The following is a 10,953-nucleotide window of genomic DNA, read 5'->3' on the forward strand; positions in this document are numbered from 1 at the left end:
TGATTTCAAGTTGAAAACCTCTTTCTAGTCATGTCATAAATATGCAGACCACACCACATGTCGTTATTATGCATTTCATGGTGCATGTCTCAGAACAATGTAGCATATCTATAGTGGTTGGAACTAGGAGTGATGACATGAACGCGTTTGAATCAGGGAGATCCTCCATTCAGTTCTCGTTACACACATACATTTAGAATGAATGGACCAGTGACAACCGTCAATTTCACTTCCTTCTTTTCTGACGCACACGGGCATTCAGGATGAATAGACGAAAAAAAAAAAATTCCCCCCTTTCTCTCTCTCTCTCTTTTTTTTTTAAATCTTTGAAGGTCTCCCTATTACAAGAAAAGAAACTCAGCGTGACAGACATTGGCTCCATTTCATCAATTGAATCTTTTCCTCCTGTTTTGGACAAGATGGAATTCCATGTTATGTTTGGCAGTCCACTTAGCGATTGTGTTGGCATCCTTTGATAGTGCGTCTCGGGCTGATAGCGTAAATTGCAGCCAAGAAAAAGGAGTTAGATGGTGTGAGAACCTCTCACCCTGTTATAATGACTGTAATTGTGCAAAGAAAGGAACCTTCATTTTAAATTAACCGTGATATTCAATGTGGGTAATGAAAAAAAAAGGTCCAAAAGGTTAAATGGCCTTCAGGAGACTGAATGACAGTGGAGGTTCTGCTGCTTTTGAAAGCAGTGTGACAAAAATGTATTCACCACCAATTCCAATCTGCCTCATATTACATGGACAAGCAGTTACCGAACTCTGTCTCTCTCTCTCTCTCTCTCTCTCTCTCTCTCTCTTTTTGTCACGCCCACACTCAGAAAGGAAGGCATTCTCCTCACAAAAATACTTCAGTCCCCTTGGTAATAGCAACTAATGAACTTTGCTTCAATTTTGATTGGAATGAAAACAGAATTTTTGTAGGACATTCCTGTATAATAGTGTGTCTTTATGCCATTGAAAGTCCAGATAGGTCCTCATGGAGATTTTTTTTTTTTTTGTTACTTGACAAGTGCACCTTCCTGGATCGATGTCCTACAGCAGTTTCCACTGCATCATGCATTAGAGCTGGGTTCTCAACCTACAAGCGAAAGGCCACAAAGGACCTGGTATGCATTAATCCTCACCTTCCAGTACCATGAATGCATAACCATATCTCCATAGAAACCCACAAGGCTTTTTACATGTAACACTTGATGCTGAATTGATTGAAAACCACCGCACTGGAGACAGAATCATTACCTCTTAAACCTTTCAAAGTCTTCTTTGTTTTTTTTTTTGGTTTGTTTTTTTTTAAGTCTTGTCTGTTCTTATTTTAATTTTGATACACCATTAGGATTCATCACAGACCCAGTATCAAGCTCTTGCCACAAACTGAAGCAAACAGTGTAGGTATCTTAGTGTAGGCAGCTTTGCAACAAGAAGAACTGTAAACAGAAAGCCTTGTACAGCTCAGTAAGTCTTTATCCTTCCCTGAACCCACTCCGATAAGAGTCATCCACGTGAAAGACGGAACAGGACAAGAGGCTGGAGGAGGTCAGACTCGGGCAGATGATGACAATGGTAGCAGTTTTCAAGCTGTCAGCATCACAAACTTGCACCTGAAAGATAGAGAGCAATCTGCTATGGCATGTGTGGAGCATCTCAGAGCATGGCTTAGAAGATTTATTCCAAGCCTTTTTACCATTTCTGTCTTTCACAGCACTCAGAGTTCATGACTTGCATGACGGGGAACCCAAACAAAGTCCAGGACTAACAATGTTATTGTGTTTTTTATGCTTTTTGTATTATTTCTAAAGGTAACTGTTCATATCACAGCTCTATATTTCAGTTGTAAAACGATAAACATGCAAAACCAGTACAGTTCAGGTCGGGTAACATGTTCCAGGATCATACTGGATATCATATTTTCATTTCATATTTGCTATTCCTCTGTACAAAGAAGAAGAAGAAGAAGAAAAAAAAGTCTGCAATATTTAAGCATATGTTAAACTGTGAAAACTACCAAGATATTGCTACTGATGTCAGTTCAAAGAGAGCAATACAATCCCCTCCACAATCAAGCCTCACTGAAGTCCTTCTTCACAGCCAAAAAAAAGAGTCTGCCTACACCTCTCAAGAAAGGCTGAGTCAGAACTGCTCTACTTCACTTGATGCATGGATTTTAATCTCTTCTCTTTAAATTACATATGCTGAAGATAATTAGGCAGTTGCAAGACTATTAAACCTCTGTTTGTGAGGAGAGTAAGGGAGAGGAGGAGTAAGTCAATTCAAACGATATTCACGAACAAAAAAAAAAGTCTTTGGTGCTTTGTTCTTTTGTACTGCAATAAAGCATTATAAAACTTGTGAAGCACTTGTGTAGACTGTACATGGTGATGTCAACTTAATCTTATTGTATGTTGTGCGTGTGCGTGTCACGTGTGTATGTATAACACAGCCTGTCGTGTTACAGAGCCACAATTACATGCTCTCTTTGCAACAGATTCATTCATTGCTTAGAATTTCAGTAAGAGTAGTGAATATAGCGTCCCTACCTTTAATATGCTTTTGTAAAGATACAGTTTTATCACGTGGCTGTGTCTAGGTAGTCTCTTACACAGAGTCCTTAGGTTGCTGTGGCAAAATATCGTTTGTTCTCAGCCTTCATTTTTTGCCGTTGGTTATAAAAGCAGCCCACATGTTTCTGTATCCAAAGGTACGATGTACTTGTTCTCAGTGAGATGAAGGTATGCCATATTGGTTTAAGTACACCCTATATAACAGGATTAGATGAATGTTAGTCTAGTGTACTGTTTAATTAAAAAAAATTACATTGTTTTAACCCTCTGTTACAGAAAAAAAGTAAATTGTGAGTTAGAATCAATAAATTTAAACTGATAGATCTTTGACATTGCTATTTAAAAGTGCAAGTCTGTTTGCGTTTGTGTGTGTGTGTGTGTGTGTGTGTGGGTCTCAGCTTCAGCTTGCTTTTCTCTTCAACTTTGTAAAAGGTCTGAGGGTAAAGCCTGCCTCTACAGTTTAACGAGGGTTTGATTAGATTATTTCTCCTTTAATTTAAAAGGTAGTCTCCTCCTCTCTGGCTCCCTGCCAGGGGCTGAGCCTTAGTAAGCGTGGCCGGGAGTCTGGAGGTCTTTCGGCGCTCGACTCAAAAGTCAGAGACTCCAGGGAGCTCAGGGAGCCGGTGGCCGACCCTGTCCCCTCGAAAGCGTATGTTTTTAGGCAGTCAAAAGGTGGCACGTATGGGTCCTGGTCTGCTTCAGCGAGACGATCCATTATGAACTGCCGGAAAACTTCATCCTCTGGCCCGATGAGGTGGGAGTTTCTGAGGGACATACGGATGCTGGCGGCCACCTCCTCCCTGCGGAGTCTGCGTTCGCGTCGTCTGGGATGAGGCCTCATCGGGACGGGCTGAGAAAGCCCTGAGTCACCCCCGAAGTTGCTTGTCTCAGCGTAGCGTAACACTTTCTCTGAAAACTCCTCTGTATCCTGTTCAACAGTTTCTAGTTTTCCCATCTGGTGTTTTCTGTGTTTCTGCACAGCTAGCATGAGTATAGACAGTGCTGGAGGCAAACCAGAGAGAGAGTGTGTTTGCAACAAGAAGACAATTTCATCTCAGCATCAAGCAATGCATAACAAATACGAAATGCAATGGCCAATTTGTTCTTCATTAAGTAGTTAAAATGATAAACAGTTCAAGTGGGGATTTTTTTTAAGGAACCAGTAGCAATAAAACAGAAAAAATACAGCCTTTTTCACTGAACAAACATGGTGTCTAGGAATATTAGCACAGTAATTATTAATATTAATATGCTTATTATAGGCATTTGGGAATACACAAAATAGCAGTGTCCATTCATTAATCAAAATTAATTAATATTCAATTCACCAAACTGTTTCAGTGTCTACATTTATGTATTCCCACCACCCTGCAGAACATAGTGAGAAAATTTTCCTTTGCTAAGCATTTAGGATGATTACAGCAATGTTAGAAGCATAAGATATCAGAGCATAGCTATGGATTATGTAATGAATTCAACAGATAATTTTGACATAGCGGGGAAAGTAAACCATTATGAAAGAATTGTCCAAACCGTCTTCCAGTACTTGCCTGGTAGATGTGAGGCAATACTACCACAACTGCTCTGCTGCGAAAGAACATTTTGTGACTCTTTTTGTGAAAACAGTTTTCTTTTAGGTAGTTAGATTTATGGCTACTTCATGTGCTGTTCCATCGTCAGCTTTATTTCAAACAGACTTCCTGTAATTTCAGGAGAGGAACAACAAACTGCAGAGGAAAGAATCCGCCTGAACTAATCAAGTTTACTTATTTTGTTTGGTTTTTGAAACTCTTTCAAAATTATACTCTGCTTGTACAAAATTTGTCAGAAAAAAAAATTGTGTGTGGAGAGAAACAACTGGAGCGAAATATAGACATACTCCTGTACCAACAGAGACTGTTGATTGGGTTGCTTATTTTCATCTTTCATTGTTAATTCTTGTATAAAAACTGGAGGGAATTTTATGCATACAGGGTTTTTGGGAGGCCTTTTTTCAATCTTTTGCCCTCATACTTTAATTATGAAGAAGTTTAGAGGACTAAATTACCCTTTAGCCATCTGAAACATGAAATTCTCTTTCATATGTGTCTTCTTCAGAATCATCCTCCAAATTTCACATACCTTGCACATTTTTTCTCTTATTCAACCCAGGTCAAGCAAACACACATCTTAAGAAGGGTATCGATTTGTTCCACACTTCATAGCTTGTGGAGAGTACTAATGTTGTTGCAACTCGTGAGACTACATCATCCACAATGCAGCACCCACAATCTCACCTGCAAGTGTGATCAGGCAGACAGAAAAGCCCAGGAGTGTCTGCATGCTCAAGCCCATAGACAGGGCCATGGCCTCCACCCCTCCTGTGGGGCAGTGCCCAGCAGGCTGGCAGGCACATACGCTGATGGTGAGGGTGGTGGTGCTGGAGAGGGCAGGGGTGCCACTGTCTATCAGCACCACGGGCAGATGGTAGTAAGTGCGATCCCTCCGTGTGAATGTGCTCCGACGTGCCAGAATGCTGGCTGTGTTGTCTGGGATTAATTTAGACAGAGCCACACATTTTAGCCATGCATTTATTACCAATAAATGAACAAAAACCACATTCAATCTTTGGGGTTTTTTTTTTTTTAGACTTGTAATTAGATGAAATGATGATGCAACTGATTATATTGTTTAAACTTCTTCTGTTCTCATCAAAACTGGAGCTGCATGATAATTTCACAGATAGCCGTTCCTACCTTGGTTATCTCTGAGGGTGAAGTTCGGATTAATTTGCCTCTCTGGAACCATGGCGAAGTAAAGATGGTGGCCTTCTGAAGGATCGTCTGCATCGACAGCACTGATCACCTGAATGAGCTGGAGAAGGTAACAGAGCATTAAAATATTATGGAAAGAAACTCAAACGCTAAAGCATGTAAGTGTGGTAAAATATCATTGCCATTTCAGACAATGTTCCATCAGTGGCACCACCATGCCAAACTGTACTGCTGCAACTTCCCTTTTGTCCCTCAGAGAAACAGAGAGAGAAAGAGAGAGAGAGAGAGAGAGAGAGATTTTTGAGTGTTTGATTAATCTGATGACCATCTTATCATACAGTATGTTTTACAAAGACTTTTACAAGACATGTGATCGGGTGTTTGATGAATGACATAGGAGATAAGGTTGCCATGATGGAAGGCCTTTGGATATATTGATTGCATACCCTCATACAGTCTTGACTGCTAATGGCTGCCTTAATCTAGTAATTGTTTGCTGCAAGGTTTGGAATGACAGTGGCAGTGATTTAGGAACCAGTTAGCGGCTAACCTTGAAAAGAAACTAAAGCGTAGCTAAGAATGTTCAGTGCTTTTAGTAATTCCTGTGGGGCTAACTGAAATGATATCTGATTCCTGTGTGAACTGTAAGCAAAGGTTAGCACAAGCCTTTTGTGTTTTATAGCCCCTTGAAACACAACCAAATACAGATACTGCTGAACTGGTATCAATAGGTCCCTGAAGACTTTAGCCTCCATGCAACCTTTTTTGTCTGTAAACTAAGCTCTTGGTGGACAGGACAGGACAGGACAGGACAGTTCTTCAGCGATATCATATGAATCCTTTTGCAGTGAGAAATGTTCGGGATGCTACTCGAGTTCAGCTCCAGAGCTCCAATAACATTAAAAAAAAAAGAGAGAGCGCTTGTGAAAGAGCCGTCCCCTGTGTTTTTCTGTAATGTCAGAACAGATTGAGAGAGAGATGTCTTACCTGTCCCGACTGTGTGCTTTCACAGACGTAGGGCTGGTACTCTCTGGACAGTACGGGTACATTGTCATTGACGTCTAGGACTTTGACAAACACTGTCACAGAGGAGGACAGATAGTTCTCCTCTGAAAACATGGATGAAAGTTAACGTTCAGTTCAGGACGAGGAAAGAGACATTCAACCAAAAAAAAAAAGACTTTTAATAGATAATTGTTGCATTGCCTCCCTCCTCACTCAAATGTTTGAAAAATCCAAATAAAACTGAAAAGAAGCCATGAAAGTAGACCTTGCACAGTTATGAGGTAAAGTGGTAACAGCAGCTTCAACTTTTGCTCAAGTTTTTTTTTTTTTTTTTCGCTGAAATGTTTAATGGCTGTCATGAGTCATTGCATCTTCACAATTGAGATTGATATGCCATTCAGGGAAAATATGACATAGTTTCTGTCCATATTAGAGAATCTGCTTACTTGTCTCTTTGGCAGTTATCGTGAAATTGTGCCAGTCTGCGGTCTCTCGGTCCAAAGGCTTCACCACGGTAATGGTCCCATTGTTGGAATCTATCCTGAAGACTTTTCTCATGTCACTGTTTTTGTCAAAGGAATACCTGATGTTTGAGAGAAAATAACAAATCTCAAATTCAGTGAGGGCTTTTTTTCGAGCAAAAGTCAAGCATGCTCCTTTGCTACTATGCTACAGCATAAACTAGGTATTTTTGTAAAGTGATAGCTTTATAGGGGCCAAACAGAGGCATGTTCAGTTTCTTCAACTATAACATTACACTAGAAGCGGAATTTGTCAGTGCATAATAACCCTTGAGGTCTAATTAACTGGCATGCCAAGATCCATGTCAATTAATATTGATAAAATGTAGGAATAAAATACCTGGTCTAATACTCTCTTGGTTACTTTCATTTTCGATGCTAAATATATACAGAAACACAGTCCACAGATGAAGAAATTAAAGGAATATATTTGTATAATTATACTAAAATATCTGAATTCTTAAAGCTAGCTGCGTGTACATATTTCTTTAAGCACCGTACTCAATCTAAACCTAAAAAAGAAAAAGAAAAAAGAAAAAAAAAGGGTTTGTGGGGGGAGGGGGCAGTATGGTGTTACATATGTAATGATAATTAACTGACTCTTTTTGTAAGAGAAATACTAGGTTCAGGCCGTCTTCCGAGGTGTGTGTGTATAGCAGCTTGAAACCTCAAAATGCTTTGGAGGTCCTGTCATCTGAACCCGAGCTCTGTTTGGCAACTGGCAACAGTGCCATTTTCCCCTTCAAGCGTTCTGTACTTGCAAATGGATGTGAATCTGAATTCCAAATGCTGCCCCACACAGCGCATTATTACATTGCCACAGCCTGTGTCAGTCGCTTTGTGATAATGCCAAAGCAATAGATAGAGAAGTCTTGAAGGTGGGGTTAAGAAAAAAAAAATCATCCATGTTTTATTCAGCAGGCTTCATTTCCTACTAAAGCAATATGAGATAAATGTGTGGAATGTGCTAGCCATCTGCTGAGATCAAGAGTAAATATGGGTGCACAGGGAGCCTGTAACTCAATCAGAAAAAGACATTTTTTTTTGTTGTTGTTGTTGTTTTGTTTTTTTTTTATTCCTAGGACGGAGAAGTCTAGAAACGTGGCATCATGCGCAAATAACCATGTACAGATCATGCAGGGTGATGGTCAGGGAGGAGAAAGACTGCTTTGGGCTGCAGCACTGGCAGAAAAATAATTACCAAGTTGATTGTTTTGATTAAAAAAAAACATATATGAATTGTGACTTTGTTTCATCTGCACAACAGGGTTTGGACATAAGAAAGACTTAACTGTGCTCCTATAGTTGACCTTTAAGTCACTCATGGTTAATTATAAAGTGTCGGCTCTGCTAACTCTCAGGGTCTTTGTGAGAGAAGCGTTCCTAAGCGTAAATACCAGTCTTGCGGGTTAACAACTGATCCTGTCTTATGAATGATTTACCTGATGGGATTGTTTGCAGCATCTGTGTCTCTGGCACTGACAATGCCCACCTGAGTACCCACAGGTGCATTTTCTAGAATTTTCCACTCGTAGAGCGGGGCTGAAAATATGGGAGGTTCGTCCACGTCGGTCACCATGATTTTGAGTGTTGCTCTGTCACGAAATTCATCTGAGCTCAGGAAGCGGGAGTCCACCAGATCGTTGATAGCTTCTATGGCAATGACAAATCGTCTCTTTCTTTCATAGTCCAAAGGCTACAAACAACAGAAGAAATTTCAGAAAGTTGAAAAAAAAAAAAAAATACACACAAATTGTAAGCATGCCAAAAAGCTATTGTTTATTGGTTTGGAAATGTTTGCATCGCTCATGCCATTACGAGATAGTCAGATTGATGTCTGAAAACATAATTTCAAAATTACAAAGCAGACTGCACAATATTTTCTCCATTTTTCTATCAGTCAAGAAAATGGTTCATTCAAAGTTGATGAGCCACCAGCTGGGATCTCGCACTTAACCGATGTTGTATTTCGATAGACAAGATGATACTGGTTAAAACAGCATGAAAAACCATTAACAAATTCCCTGTGGGCCTGATGGTGGGCCAGTCATTTTCATAACAAGCAGATTTCGTCTCCATTTCGGTTCCCCCTAGAGTCAAGGCATATTCAAGTGCCGAAACAGGAGAAAGATTCCATCTGAAGACGGGACGAAACATTCTTGCATTTGCATTACCTTATATTACCTAACTGCTCCCACAGGGGGGTCCTGCTCCAAGACAATAAAGGAAAACGATATGTAAACTTCTATTTTCATCATGTTAATCTTGTTTATAAACAGCTGTCACTATCGGTCACAGATCTGTGTGATAGAGCACAATTTCGACGCCCTCAAACTTATTCCATTTGAGTTAATTTATGACTTGATATAAAAAAGCATATTGATTTCGAGGATGAAATTTTGACGGGCACCTCAATACAGAAGCTTATCAGCCCACTGGAAGAACAATTATACTGCTTGAAAGAGAGAGAGAGAGAGAGAGAGAAAAAAAAGCTTTCTCCTGGTTTTTCAATAGAAATAAAAAGAGTTGCTGTAAAAATATTTAATTTTTCCAGTGGCATGCGTCATTCTATTCTATTTCTATCTGAGAATATTTATTACAGTGTAATAACGTACTAAACGCTAACAACATTGTACTTACATGTTAGAAACAGAGAAGTCAAGTCTACGGTTAAATGGAGAGATGCAACGCATTCTGACAAGAACAGCAACGCTGCCAGTACCGCAGAATCTGCACAAACCTTTGCCAACACCACCACTCCCTCCTGGGTCATGGGGTCGGTGTGGATACTGAAGGTAGCACTTTCCTCCAGGTCTTCTAAACTGTAGTTCATTCTGGCGTTCATTCCAACATCACCATCATCTGCCATAACTCTGCCCACCGTAGTTCCCACTGCAGCAGTCTCTGCCACAGCAAACGTATATAGGTCTGTGGGCATAAAAGACAGTAGTCAGGCCCTGTTAGCGTATGTATAGTTGTGAGTTTTCCAGACTGAGAAACTTTTATAATATTGTAATATACAGAGCTATAACATCCCAGAGCAGAAATCCCCAAAGCTACTTCCTGCATCTTATTACTACACTCCTTTAAGTTGTCAAAATTACAATGGGTGATAATTAGAGGATCATTAAGATTCTATCATTAAGGTCCATGGAGAATTTTAATCATTTTTGTCAGCGCACAGAGGACAATGTTATTCTGTATTATACTGTCCAAACTCTATAATGCTCTTTAAAAAAATTCCCGGCGAAGGTTTCTTTTCTTTTCTTTTTATTGCCTGTCCAGATCAGAAAAAGCTCAAATTATAAGCAGGGCAAGCGTGAAAGCAAACACGTGAACATACATTAGTAAGATCTGGAGTAAGTGCATTGATTTATAAACAGACACTTAGTCGAAGGGTACATGCTGTACCAGACAGAAAAATGGGAATAGACAAAGGAAAAAAGGAAATTTTAAAAATGATAATTAAATTAGCTCTTATTAGCTACATCTGCATGACTTTATTCATTATAATTCATAAAAAAAAAAAAAAAAATCTTTTTTTTTTTTTTTTGTGCATTGTAGAGGAATTGATTTCTCCACAAGTCACTCATTTACTAAAGTTTATCTAAGAGAAAACTGGGTAGTGCAACCAAAGGTCATGACAAATGTCCCTCCTCTCTCTCTCTCTCTCTCTCTCTCTCTATTTTCTTTCATTCTTTTTCCTTCTCTTTCTTTCTCCACTGTGGTATTTCTGTGAGCGAGTTCACTTTGAGCTGAGTCATACACTCTGATTTTGTAATGTAAAGAGCAGATCAAAGAGAAAGGATGTTCAGCCAGAGAAAGAACTAAGGAAGAAATATCGAGCCATAATCTAAAAAAAAAAAAAGAAAAAGAAAAAAAAGAAAAAAGGAGGGTTCAGGAACCTCTCAAATATTTAAAAGTACAGCATAAAAATTAGAATCAAAGGAGTTGGCACTGAAACGAAAACAAAAAACAAAAAAAACTTATATACAAGTAAAGCTGAAAACTACGGTTTCTTATCTGATCTTAAAGGGTTGTTTCTCCGCTGATCGTGGGGCCAAAGATGGGCGGAATCACAGAGCTGGCGATACTTACTGTGCTG

General features: G+C 39.5%; 1 protein-coding gene across 1 annotated transcript in view; it reads right to left on the bottom strand.

Moving 5' to 3' along the window:
* Positions 1 to 3,065: 3,065 nt before the first annotated feature.
* cdh19 (cadherin 19, type 2) overlaps positions 3,066 to 10,953 on the bottom strand; it is an 11,144-nt gene continuing 3,256 nt past the window's right edge. The window contains exons 4-11 of the mRNA XM_030767431.1: positions 10,947 to 10,953; positions 9,589 to 9,776; positions 8,291 to 8,544; positions 6,774 to 6,910; positions 6,310 to 6,431; positions 5,305 to 5,422; positions 4,846 to 5,097; positions 3,066 to 3,571 (exon numbers count right to left, since the gene is read on the bottom strand). The exon at positions 10,947 to 10,953 is cut by the window's right edge and continues 161 nt beyond it. Coding sequence (XP_030623291.1) covers positions 3,066 to 3,571; positions 4,846 to 5,097; positions 5,305 to 5,422; positions 6,310 to 6,431; positions 6,774 to 6,910; positions 8,291 to 8,544; positions 9,589 to 9,776; positions 10,947 to 10,953 — 1,584 coding nt within the window. The remainder of the gene's footprint in view (positions 3,572 to 4,845; positions 5,098 to 5,304; positions 5,423 to 6,309; positions 6,432 to 6,773; positions 6,911 to 8,290; positions 8,545 to 9,588; positions 9,777 to 10,946) is intronic.

This window comes from Chanos chanos, chromosome 3 (genome assembly GCF_902362185.1).
Source record: "Chanos chanos chromosome 3, fChaCha1.1, whole genome shotgun sequence".
Classification (NCBI taxonomy): domain Eukaryota; kingdom Metazoa; phylum Chordata; class Actinopteri; order Gonorynchiformes; family Chanidae; genus Chanos; species Chanos chanos.